Consider the following 13743-nt stretch of genomic DNA (forward strand, 5'->3'; position numbering starts at 1 on the left):
GAAAGATGGATTGGTGGAAAAGGTGGAAGTTAGATGTAAAAGTTAGGTTAACTTTCTAAATAGACCCAAAGTTATCTTGCATTTCCCTTCTGAAACTTGATTCATTTTGTTTTTGGCAATTGGACTTATTTGTGCAGATATACTTGTTAATAGTGCTTCCCAACTTTGGGCTTCGAGCAGAGTTCTGAAGGAACAAAAGGGCTTAGTAGCAACCACTCCTATCCGAAGCACTCAACAATTCTGGCAAGTTTCATTTATTAGCATAAGCTACTTGGTACTTTCTCTAATTCTTTCCAGATGTTAAAGGAGATAAGGCATCAGCAAGCATTAAAACACATTAACAATGCATGTATTTAAAATCATAATCAGAGTTCATAGGGGCCTTTTGGAGTTCATATCTGGCCCATGTACTATGCCAAGCATATATATCACCTCACTTAATATTGTCATTAAGTGGTATTAGACCCATTTATGGATCTGCAGAAGCTCAGACAGTTAAACCTGCTGTGTAATCGAGTAAGTCATCCCCTTCATGGTGATCACCTTCTGTATTTTGAACTTGTTTCCTTACCAGGAAAAAAGAAGCTTAATTTTGCGGTTACCAGTCCATTGACTGCTCTACTCCCAGACATTCACAGAACCGACCTCTTGAGGTGTTAACTTAAATCTCACCTCCTCTGAGAAGCCTGCATTGATCATCCAATTTAATGTTGCTCAATTCCCTATTTTACTTCCTTTGCAGTATATCTTTATCTGAAATGATTTATCTCTGAGCTTACTTTCTGTCCCCTAAGCTTGAGTTTACATTTCATGCAAGCAAGCACTTTGAATGTCTCAGACACTTTTAAACTACTTTTTTTTTTAAAAGACGCTTTTGACTTATTTTTCATAAGACACTTCTAACTTTATTCTAAAATGTTCCAGCATTTTAGAACAGTTTCTGGCACTTAATACACATTCAACAAATATTTATTCAAGGGATGGGTAAATGAATGAATAAATATCTCCAGATCCCATACTTGTTCTCTGGGCCTGTCCCTTCTGGGTGTTTCCTTTGGACGCCCGAGCACAGCAGGCGCAACTGGCTCACCATCTAACCTGTCACGCTGAGTGTCTGAGACCCACTGATTAACTTTTGAAAACCAAATATTTGCTCATTAGAAAAAGAAACCCACAGATCATTCTCTTCCTCATTAGTCAAGACTATTTGCCTGTAACTATACACGCACACACACACAGAGAAACACAAATAGTAGCTAGGAAGTATGATTAAATTCAAAGTGACCATTTCTGATCAGTTATTTTCAGAAGTTCTGGCTGATTTTTGTAGGGGAACATTGGAATTTTATGAAAATAGACATCATTCCTGGATATTTGGTCTTTTAAAGCACCAGACATTTAAAAACGCATGATTCTACCAAAGAAATTAGTGAATTCACCTTATCTCCACACTAAAAATATTACAGTCCTGCGAGGGTTCGCTCTTTCTTTCATTCTTCAAACTATGTTTTTTTTCTTCTGTGGTTTCAGAGTGACCTTTTCAGAAGTGTAATTTTCCTTTGTCTCCGTGGAATCCGAGGCGAGTGACTGTGTCACCAGCATATTAACCTCTTCTTTTCTCACTCACCCACGTTTCTAGGAATAGCTTGCTGATTAACTCCTGAGTTAGAGAAGGTGGCCAGTGAAGGAATTTTAAGTACATTTCTCGGTGTTCTGTGAAGTTACATGATCTCAGCGTAGTTAATTAACTTTGTTAAAATTGTAGAAGGGGGTTCCTATGCTTCTAAACCACAGAAGAAGCAAAACAATTTGAAAGCAACCTGCCCTTTACCTTGATCCCTACCTTCTCTGAAAACCGTGTGTAACACCAATGAAGAGAATAATGGCTGACGAGCAAAATTTTAAGACATTCTAAATATCACTGGTTGGTTTAATAAAATTAATTAGCCTGCCATGGAGAAAATTTACTAGCGTGCTGGTTAATTTCACAATGTAAAGTCATAGAAGGGGGGTGGGGTTGAGGGGACAAACCTTATTAGTTTTGAATAATTATTTAAAGATGTGGAGCTGACTATTTCAAACACTTTGATTGCCAAATCCATTAAGACTTTAAAATCTTGATGTCTGTATCCTAGGATATGGGGAAAGGAACCTCTCTCAATGCAATCATCAGCGTATCAGTTAACAGCTAAACAACTTATTTAAGATTCAGAACAACAAGTAGAATCCTAATAAAAACATGGGAAAGAGAACTTGCCTTCAGACTGGCTCATGGGAGGTTTCCATAATCTCAATTTGCCATTGATGCAATTATTGCTTTTTCTTATCTTTCAAAATCCAAACAAGATGTTTGCAGTGGCCGTGGAAGGTGCCTGGAATCACATGCCTGAATTCATTTAATTTGCCAACATTGTCTTTTTTCTTTCTCTCTTCCTGGTTGGGCAAGAGTCAGTTCTGGTGCATTAGGTACTAAATCTCTTCAATTACCAGCCGGGAAGAAAGATTTAAAATTATGCTTCAAACCTACAAACTGATTTAGTTTTAAAGCACAAACACTTCTCCTGTGGAGACTAAATTAAACCTCAGAAAGGAGACAGAGCTTGAGGAATTAAACCAGGCAGGCCTAAGGCTGAGGCTAACATTAGGAACCATTGTGGTTTCTTTCATTTGGAACTCCTGGTACAAAAAAAAAGAGGTAGCAGAAACATGCCAAAGGATGCAACTGTGTGAGAAAGTGCAATATTATATTGCTTGGAAGCTAGACTTGAACTAGAAGGTGGTGTGGGGAGTCTCATCAAACCCCTTATTCTCTTTTCCTTTCTTTCTGTGTTCTCTGCAGCCATTTTCAATGTGGATGACTCTGTGGTGGATCTGGAAACCCTGGCAGCCTTATATGAAAATGTGAGTATCAAAGACCTGCAGAGTCACAGTGTCTATATGTCCCTATCTTTACTAACTGAAAGGGGGTGCAGTCTAAAAAATGGTTAATGTGAATCCTTCCACCTGGAAAATCACCAAGCCGTTCATAGTCCTTGGTAGTCAGGATTTGGCATAGCGTGCGAGTGATGAAGGCACAGACTCTCAAGTTCAAATGAGGGTACATGCAGGGAAAGCACTAGGTTCCTGACCAGCACCTCGGTATCTGGGTTAGTGGATCCCATCACAGCCTGGGGGGCGGGGAGGGTACAGTTCATGGTGGGCGCTACTTCCATCCTATGGAACCCAGGCCTCTCCTCCCCCACCCCTATCCCGAGTTTCATATGTGACTGCTGGTTCAGGGGCACATTTTTGAAACATAATGCTCTAGATGGATTCTCATTGCTTTTTTTTTTTTTAATTCTTATTTATGCAGGCCAGAAGTGCGGGGGCAGGGGTGAGAGGATTCACCAGAGACAGAGTAGGGAGCAGAACAGGTGGATCCATTGAAATACACTGCTGAGGGGAGCAGTGGGCGAGACAGGAACTACTGCATGCTGCAGTAGCTGGCAATTGCTTGATAGTGCTTTCTTTAACCCCTGCGCCTCCAGGAAGGCCCACATTGCTCATTTTTTGGTGCATTTTGTTTCTGTTTCAACACAGCGAGCCCAAGACGATGAATTGGTTAAAATAAGAAAGTATTATGAGACATCCAAAGAAGAGGAAGTGAAGCTGCTGGATAAACCTGAGCAGTAAGAATGCTTGAATGCTTTTCTCCTCGGCCTCAAAGAGAAGTGTAGGCTCTTTCTTCCTGCCTCCTGGCTCTAAGGCTCCCCCTGTAAATTGTGCAGTGAGCGAGGCACAGCACCGTCATGCCCATGACCTGTTGCATGAGCAGAGCGGCCTGCCTCTGGGAAAGCAGCCGGGAGATGTGTGCGGCTGGATAGAATATGTCTCAACCTCTTTCTCCACCCCTCGTGACTCCCCTCTCTTGTTCTAGCAACTTATTAATTCCTCCTAGACTAAACATTCTGGCCAAAAGGGTAACTGAGGAAGGAAGAAGTCATTGCTCTGTTTAAGGTTCTGCTGATGCAGTTAAAAGGATGAGGTCAGAGTCACAGGATTCAAACTGATTTTCCTCACTGTTGTATCCAGTAAATGGAGCCTGAATGTGCCAGCTTTCTCCCCATTTTCTCTACCTTCTCTGCCCAGTTTAGATGTGAGTTTTTCATCCTCTCTTTGCTTGTTCTTCTCTGCACTCACTCTTAGAGTTGTTTCTCTACAGTTGAGGGTGTTGTTCTACACCCTTTGAAAACCGAAAACTTGGGTGCTCATCTGAGTGACTCTTGTGCTCGGCTGGGCTCTTGGGGGTCTGCAGACCACATAGACTTCACCCAGGAATCTGTGCAGTGGTGGGAATGAACAGAGTGGGCACAGGGCTCCTTTGCCTGTCACTGTCTTGTGCGCTTCATGTCCACTTCGGTCACCCTTCCCTGCCTGGAGATAAGAGGTGAGCGATGGGCAACAAAGAGGAAAGTGAGTGATCGGGTTGAGATAACAGTTCAGCCCGGGAGAGTGTCCAAAGGCCTATGGCTTATATGGAAGCCTTCATTCTTTAGCCTTGGGTCTTCTAGAGTGCCCCACTCTATACATGGAGGGGCATTTAAGTCCAGAAAACCATGGGCGGGGGGGTTCTGGATTTGCTCAGAGATTGACAAGCCTTTATGGTAATTCTGGGAACCCTGGAGACATTGCTCGCCATGAAGTCCCTCTCCAAAGTTAGTTCAAAAAGCCTAAGAATATTATGACTCGATACAAATGGGGTTGCACTGCTCTTCTGTTCCATCAGCAGGACCCACCCTCCTTCCACCTTCCACTCTTAACTGATCCTATACCTATCCCCAAGTTCTGTTTCTTAATAAATAAATTAACTCCCATTAAGGTGCCAATGGCTAAAAATGAAGCGAATAGTAGTGGGATATTTAGATACTGAACAAGGCCATGGGGGGAATATTTGGGCCTGACTTTGTCAGCTTGGGCTGCTATTAACCAAACTCCCTAAACTGGGTGTTTTATAAACAGCAGATTTGTTTCTCACAGTCCTGGAGGCTGGAAGACTGAGAGCAGGGCATCAGTGCAGTGGGGTTCTGATGAGGGCCCTCTTCCAGGTTGTAGACTGCTAGCTTTTTATAGCAGAGAAAGCAGAGAAAGACAGCAAGCTCTTGTGTCTTTTCTCATAAGGACACTAATGCCATTCACATGGGTTCCTCCAGAAGACCTAACTACCACCCAGAGGCCCCTTCAGTCCCAGTCCTATCCCACTGGAAGTTAGAATTTCAACATATAAAACAGAATTGGGGGGAGATACAAGCATTCCATCCACAGCAGAGACAATCAGGAATATCATGATTGTCTGAATAGAGCCAGCTCTTCCAAGCTGAGCAATGGCACTCTACTCAGAGCCTGAAGTTGGCAGACTATTCCCGAGAAGGACTAGAGAGGAAGGATTTGGGGCTTTTGTGGGCCACCCCATCTGTGGGAACTACTACAAAAGCAACCATAGAAAATACATCAACGCATAGGTGGCTGTGGCCAATGAAACTGCATTTATGGAGATTAAAATTTGAATTTGTTATCATTTTTTACCTGTGGGGAAATGTTGCCCATCTAATGATTCTTTTCCCAACCATTTAGGAAGGTAAAACTCATCCTCAGTGGACAGGGCATTCAGAAACAAGTTGTAGGGATCTGTGCTCTGTGCTACCACGTGAAATGAATAGTGAGTTTTTCTGCTATAGCAAGTGATCCTCTTTTTCTTTTGTGTTAATGCCTTTATAACATGATTTTTCTTTTCAAGATTTCTTGCTAGGGCTCCTAATAATGGTGATTAATAGATAAGCTAACTATTCCTGCTTCCCTTCCTGGTGAACTGGAGAGAAAGCATTTTGAAAGTATACAAGTGGTCACTGTAATGGCTTCCCGAACAGCAAGGAGGGACAGCAATTAGGGACAGCAAGGAGAACTGTCATGAGGTCCACATGAGGTGATGTGCTTGGGCACGGTGGCTGGAGGGAGAGGCACAGAGAATCAGGGCCTTCAGGCCTAAATGAATTTCACCTTTGCGTCTGACCTCTTACACAGTGCAGCATTTGTTTGATTTATGCCAGAGTCTGATTCTCTGGCAACTTATTTGCCAGTAGCTCCAAGTGAGTTGACTATAAGCATGTTTTACATACTGGAAAATATGAATCATTTATGGTGCAACATTGCAATTTCCTGAGATCCCTATGGTGCCCAGTCCTATAAATCACAGCACGGAGAAGCTGGCCTCATCACTCACCTCATCAGTTCTCTTGCACCCCAGTACCGGATTTAGAAAGCCATTTCCCAAAGAGGTGTCATCTGTTGGGACCAGGCTCCGGGGAGCCACTCCCTCGACTGTCTTTGTACTCTGCCGTGGCATAGTGGGGAGGGCAGCTCATTCTCTCCTGGGTTTGATCAGGCCTGATGCGTGCTTTCCGTGTGGCCTAGAGTGAGGACATCACAGGAGCATCATAGGATGCTCTACTTGAAACCACAGTGGCCTTGGGCCCCCCACCAATAAAAGACACACTGACTTGCTCTATCACTGTGCCCTTCTATGGAAGAACACAGGTTGCAGCGTAAAATTATGCTGTGTTCACAGCCGCCTGTGTGCACACCCACCTGAGATAATACCAATTGGGGGGTTTAGGGGGTGCTAAAGCAAATTTTAGTTGCATAAAAATAAGGGATCACATTGCATCATTCTACCTCTCAGCTGAATTGCTGCCGTGGGTTTATAACCCACAAATGTGATGTGCAGAAACTCCATCTTGTATATGACTAACATTCCAGTTCTTCCTGGGAAAATAAGCCTGAGTTTGGGGGGTGGGTAAATGGGAAGATCCCTAGTTTATGATTTCTTTGGGGGGTATTTTAGTGCCCTATTGCTGGCCCTAGGTTATAAAGTTAAACTGGCATAGAAAGAAATCAATCCATAAATATTTGTAAGTCCCAGGGCCCACTGACCAAGACCCTCTCCTTGGGAATGTATGGAAGAGTTCTCAGCTTTACTCTGACAGGTAGAGTATGAAACACAGCTGGGGGGTAAGATATTTGTCAGATACTTCCTTCATCGTCTGTGAGCTTACCTATGTCTTGGCATTCCCCACATAAATAGGAAAGGAACCCTTGTTCTCTTCCTAAAGGCTTTGCATGGTTGTTTTTGGACAGAAAGTGACATGGAGTCATTTTTCCAAATTCGCTTTTCTAGCATTTCCTATTCTTCGCATTCCACCAGGTGTGCAGGCCAAAACCACAGGTTACCCTGAACGCTCTCTCATCCCTTGTGTTGGTCCGGTACTCTGAGTTTTGCTGCCTGAGGAGCTTTCTCATCACTGCCCCACACTCACTGGCACCGCTAGCCCTCTTCCTGCTCTCTTAGCACATTGCAGCAGTGGTAGAGATGAGGCTGCCCTGGCTGTTATCAACCCAGCACATCATTTGTCACACTCCATGGTAACGATGGATCCATTTCTCAGATTAGCCAAAAGGAACTGTGTACAAGTTCAATTCTGTCCCCAGGTGTCAGCACGGCTCCTGATATGCTGTCAATACTTCATATGTAAAGGACTGACTCACATTCTTGGTGGCTGATGCCGTGGTATTAATTTTCAGAAACACATTTTCAATTCCATTCAAAAATACCGTCAAATTCGTGATCTTTCTTCCCCTCACCCCCTACTCCAGATATGTTTCAGACCCTGCCCCCCACACAGGACACGGGAGCTTTAAGCTTCTCTGAGCATCTTCAGAATGCAAGTCCTAACCCCAGCAAGGCTCCTGGGTGACATAAGTTGGTGAGCCCATAGTCTTGCCTCCTCGTACTTATCTAAATGTTTTTTGAGACTAAAGACATGTAATGATTCAGCCAGCATTTGCTTGTTTCCATCTCTGTCCTTATTGGTGAGCTGAGGTGATGATCTGTATCTTCTCTTCTGTTCACTCATTGGGTTTGTTTCAACCAGGAAGTGTACAAACTGGGGGAGCTGAGCCCCATTTGGAGATTTGTGTCTCACGGCCACACTTGGAAGGGGAGAGATACAGGGTCCTGTCCCTGAGGTAGCTCTCGGCTGCATCTGGATAAATAAAACTTCCCAAGACACCACACGACCAAATCTCACCAGTCCCACAAGCTCATGTTTGGGAAAACTGTTGTGCCCTTGATTTCAGTGATAATTAGATCAAATAGTTTAGTACTCATTTGATGAAGAAGAAATTTACACATAAATGTAGTTTTTTCATCTTGTGCAATTTAGAATTCCTTTAAGTTTCTGTTGTTTTATGCAACCACATGGCTTTCATAAGGAGAATTACAGAACTTTAAACAAGGTACATTCTGCTTTCTGGACATTCATTGCTTCATCTCAATGTCATTAAAAATAAGATAATCCTGACCTGGTTGGAGAATAAACAAGCAAAACAGCTGATAATTAGACTCTGTTGAAACCCAAATCTCCCAACAAGCCAAGGAGGCACAGAAGACAAGCCAGAGGTATTTCTTTGGGTGTGGAAAGAAGGAGGCGCCAGCTTTCCTTCTATGTAGAAGCATTCTTGGTGAGAAATTGCAAAATGTCAAGGGAATGATATTATGAGTTGACCAAGACTTGCAGAAATATCAGTTAATCGTCATTTCAACCCCAAAATGAATTTAATAGCTGTTAGTGGATTCTCTCCTTTTCTTGAATTCATGTCCAACTTTTTCCACCCATTTTAGTTTATACCCCTTCCTCTGGTGGTTGGCCAGGAGAGTGTGTAGCTTTTCCAACTTAATTTTGCAAAGGGCACCAGTGCCCAGCTGCTCAGACAGTGAGCTTCTGTGTGTAGGTCAGCACTCACCTTTAGCTTTTAAGATCTGGCTGGCCATAGTTTTTAAGAAACTTTAGATTGTGTCTGCTTAATGACTGCCTGCTTTGTTCCCAGCTTTGCACTGTGAGCTCTGCCTATGTAGGTAAGATGTTGTGAAAAAGTAAGCATCTTAGAATAGGATCATTATACACTATCATCTAACTCACTGAGGAAAAATTAGTAGCAGTAATCTTACTTCAATGGAGATTTTTTTAATCACTTGTCTGCAGACATTTGCTTCTCTCTTGACTTAACCTGTGTAAATACCGCCTCAGAGAATGCTACCTTATAAAGGGAGTTTATTGTGTATTTTTCCTCATAAAGATTAACACTTTCCATTTGGGTTTAGTCTGCTGTTTGCGTAGACAGAGATGGAGAACTTATCATAGTTCAGTATACTTGCATTAACTTTCTCTTCCTAAAGTGTAATTTTTACAATACATATTTTTTCACCATCATAGAAACCCATAAAAAGAAATGACGCCACACCCTGGAGTTCCTTAAATTTGCCCATCTTATACCTTATGTAATTGTTAAATTGAAATCGTCAAATAAGGAATGCTCTGGCTGGATTTTCTCAGCTGTTTCATTTTCCTTGTGATTGTGTATGAAGCTAGATGATTATTCTGAATTTTTTTGCAGATTCTTACATGAGTTAGCCCAGATCCCTAATTTTGCTGAACGTGCCCAGTGCATAATCTTCAGATCTGTCTTTTCTGAAGGGATCACCTCCTTGCACCGAAAGGTAGAAATCATCACACGAGCTTCTAAGGTATGTGTGCTGTTAATTTTAGACAGCTTTGCCCTTACAGTGGATGAAGAATAAAGGGCAAGTTGGAAAGATCAACTGGAATCCGTTTAGAAAGATTTTTTCAGGTTTTTTAACTTAGAATTGTATGTTCTTCCTGCCCAACTCTGAGTGTGTATGTGTATGTGTGTGTGCAGATTAGTGAGACAGACTGACAAAAGGAGAAGGGGGGTAAAAATGACACACAAATTTTTTTTTCTCAGATACCTACCACTATACATACTGGCCTCTTCAAGCCAACCTACATAGTGTAATTATCCACTCATCTGTCTGAATTGCCAAAGAGTTGGCTTTAGACACATGCATTTGATCATGTGAAATGTGTCTAAATAGTGAACTAAACAGATTCTAGACTTGATACATGAAATAAATGACTATGATAATGAGTGATAGGCAAATAAATTTCTGTTGACTTTGCCACACTGCTGTTATTCATTATAAAGTTAAATTCTAGCACTTGACTTTTTTTCACAATGACCCATGTCCTTAATAACAGGACATGCCTCTCAGCAGTTACTGTAGTATTTAATCGCTTATTTGATGATATGATTTTTCTCTGTAAAATATGAGATTTCAGTAAAGAAAATGTAAGTTCTACAAAATATATCCCTTCTAATAACACCCTAAATGGCAGGAGCAGAAGTCAGACTTGAGTTGAATTCAGTTTGCTTTTTTTAATCCTAAAATAAGGGAAATAAATTTAGGACTGTAGAGAAAAAGAAAAAAATATCATCTTGAAAATCTGCAATTGTAGGGGGATAAGATGCAGAAAAATAAATGAGATGGAGGGCTGAAGAAAACCCTAAGCTGTTTAAAACTGTAAAAGTTAATAGACATAACAGCACACACTTAATTAACATAGACTATGGCCTTAGAAAATGTTATATTCAACTCTGATAATTATACCCAGGGAGAGGGAAGAATACATCTGCTATTTTGTCTACCCTGAAGTTAACTATATATATGTGTGTGTGTGTGTGTATGTATGAAGTTAACTATCATGTATATGGGTATATTGTCCAAACACAGATGCTTCTTAAATAATGTTAAACTCCTTTCCTCTCAGAAGTCATGAAATGTGAAGCCAAGCTATAATGACTCTTTGTTTTTAATGTGTAGATACTTTGTTTTTGAAACATAAAGCTGACTTCATTGGAAATGTAAATACTAATATTTAATTCTGGATATTAAATCTTGCACAATTTGTAATTCGTTGAAAGGGGATAACACGATGACTATTAGTATATCTTTAAAACATGTATGACTTAATTCAGTGTATTTTTATTTCACCAACTCCTCATTGTTGAGATGCCACCAAACAAACTTTTTGGAAACTTAGTAAATATTTGTTGTTGAATGAACAATATTCCATCTGGAATTCTCCATAATAATCAGTGTTTGCTGTCACAGGGCTTGCTGCACATGAAGAGTGTGAAGGACATTTTAGCTCTTATTCTGGCTTTTGGAAATTATATGAATGGCGGAAATAGAACTCGGGGACAAGCAGATGGATATAGCTTAGAAATTCTGCCCAAACTCAAGGACGTCAAAAGTCGGGTATTTGTTCATTTTCATCAATGAAATCTGCCATAATTTTCCTTCTACACCTTTAATTAAATATATATGTTACATATGTGTGTATATATATTTAATATATATATTTTTTCTCTCCCCCTAACAACTTATCTTTTTCTTTGCTTTCTTTTGACTTTTAAAGAAAAATGGGTTTTTCATCTTAGATCTTATTTTGGTGGCAAAATTCCCAATCTTTGTTCGCTGAAACATACACAATTATATGTTGAACCACACTTTGAGAATAAAGCAGATAAGCATACAGTATGGGCCCTAACTGAAGGGCGGGGTCTAGATTTAGTGTCTGCTACTTGTAATTAACTCACTCCTGAGTAGCACAGCTCTGTTGAATCATTACTTGTACTGAACATTTGAGTGATTCCTTTGCCCACAACAATTGGGCTGGAGGTCTACTGTCAAACGCTCTGAGCCTGATTATCATTTGGCTCCACACCCCTGCAGAGCTACCTCTTTAGAAACAACCAGCCCATATCTAGGCATCCCGTGGGGGCAGGGGGAGTGGAGGGAGTGGAAACACACAGGCAAATTAGAATTAGAGCCATGTGAACAAGACACAAAGGCTGCCTTGTGGGAGGGCCTGTTCGCCCCTGGCCTCCCAGGGTCATAAAGTGGCCTGGCGTTCCTTTTAAGCTGTCCTGATTGTTTTTCACACCATTAAGAACACACTTTTTTTTGAAAGGTGGAACGGAGGGATGGTTTTCTGTCCTAGTCCCTGGTTCTCTGTATTACTCCCCACCCCCTCCTGTCTTGGCTTTATGCCAAAAAATATTAAGAGACAATCTTTTGTGTGTTTGTTTGTTTTATCCATACTTGGAGGTCTTATGGATTACCTGTTTGGGTTTCCCCCCCACAAAGGGTAGTATAATGTGATTACTTTGTTTAGATATCAGAAAAAAATGGATGAGACAAGGAGGAGAGAGGGAAATCTTGCTAGTGTCAAAAGAAATAGGGAGAGGTATCCAATTTTAAAAGTATCAGGGTCACAAACTGACTCAACTGTGTAATATGGCCCAAGTCCCATAGGATGATTTTCATTTACCTTTCTTTTAAACCTAGGATAATGGAATTAATCTGGTGGACTACGTTGTGAAATATTACCTGCGTTACTATGATCAGGTAAGAAATGGCATAATGTGGAAAACTACACTAATGGGGTTTCAGCTCTTACACATAGTTGGCACTTAGAAATTGGATGATGGATGCATGGACAGATTTCAAGTCCAACATAGAATTTGAGCACGATCCAGCTTCCTTGGTTTACAGATGGGAAAACTGAAGCCAAGAGAGTTTAGTCAACTCTTGTAAAGAGAAGCATTATTCAATGGCACAAATATACTGACTTTCAAGCCACCAAATAACACAACTTCAGAGAAAGCACCCTGCACCCCCCCCCAACCCCCAGCTATTGTCGTGCCTTCTCTCCAGATTGTGAGGGTCTCTGTGAAATCAATATCCATTCAGTAATTGGTTGTATTTGAAACTAGAGTCTGGCATGCAGGCCAAAGTTGAGGAAATGAAGATGCAGTAATACCCAATACTTTATCGGTTATGTTCATCTGTGATTAAGTTGAAGATGTGGAGTTAGAAACTCCTCCTCCCTGCTTGGATTTCATCGACAATTAGAAAAAAAAAAAAATTCTATGAAAATCCACCTGAGCACAATTTTCTGTGTTTTATTCCTTCTCATTAAATTGAGGACAAGGAGTCCAAAACTTTGAGAAGAAAGAGCTAGTGTTTAAGCTGTTGAGAAATATAGCAATCAATATGAATGGAAAAGTCTCAGGAAAATAGCTGTCAGATCTCCTGCTTAACCATCCATGTAAGGCAGAGTTTTTCCTATGCACCAAGAGAAGAAAAGTAAAGATTCCAGATCTTTATTGTGAAAAAGCCTGCAATTTCATCCGGAAGACAAGCTTATCACTGAAGTCTGTCGTCAGCTCTCCTACCCTCATCTGGCTTATTAACTATGCCCAGTGTACCTGTAGCCATGCTCTATTGTTACCCCTCCATTCCCCATACCTCCTGTTTCCGGGAAGGATGTCATCATTTTTGGTCTTCTGGCTTGAAGCTTATGTTTCTCTTTAGTTCCCCTCTCTTCTTCCCCTCAGTTGTTTCTTAGATCCTATCCTATTTTCATCCTCAATAAATTCAGCTTTGATTGGAAACTTTGATAGGAAACTTTGATTGCTTCCCAGCTCATCTCCCCACCTCCAGTTATTCCCACTCTAGTCTACCTTACTCCTGATATTTTTATGTACAGTTATGCTCATAGTGTGTTGCTTTTTGCTCAGAAACAGAAATGGCCCCCTTTTCAGTGAATTAATGCTCTACCCAGTTTACTTTTTTTTTTTTTTTAAGATTTATTTATTCATGCATATAAGAACCAGGGTACAGGCCAGATGTGCGGGAGGGTGAGAGGATTCACCAGAGACAGAGCTGGGAGCAGAACAGGCAGATTGATGAAGTACACTGCTGAGGGGAGCAGCAGGCGAGACAGG

At 41.2% G+C, this 13743-nt stretch overlaps 1 protein-coding gene across 3 annotated transcripts in view; it reads left to right on the forward strand.

Moving 5' to 3' along the window:
• Nucleotides 1–13743, forward strand: part of FMN1 (formin 1) — a gene marked incomplete at both ends in the record, with an annotated part of 376429 nt that overhangs the window by 233487 nt on the left and 129199 nt on the right. For all 3 annotated transcript variants that reach the window (XM_084239702.1, XM_084239703.1, XM_084239704.1), the window contains 5 exons: nt 2840–2901; nt 3580–3668; nt 9487–9616; nt 11063–11209; nt 12302–12361. In XM_084239702.1, the coding sequence (XP_084095828.1) occupies nt 2840–2901; nt 3580–3668; nt 9487–9616; nt 11063–11209; nt 12302–12361 (488 nt within the window). The remainder of the gene's footprint in view (nt 1–2839; nt 2902–3579; nt 3669–9486; nt 9617–11062; nt 11210–12301; nt 12362–13743) is intronic.

Source organism: Talpa europaea (assembly GCF_964194135.1).
Source record: "Talpa europaea genome assembly, chromosome: 8".
In the NCBI taxonomy this organism is placed as follows: domain Eukaryota; kingdom Metazoa; phylum Chordata; class Mammalia; order Eulipotyphla; family Talpidae; genus Talpa; species Talpa europaea.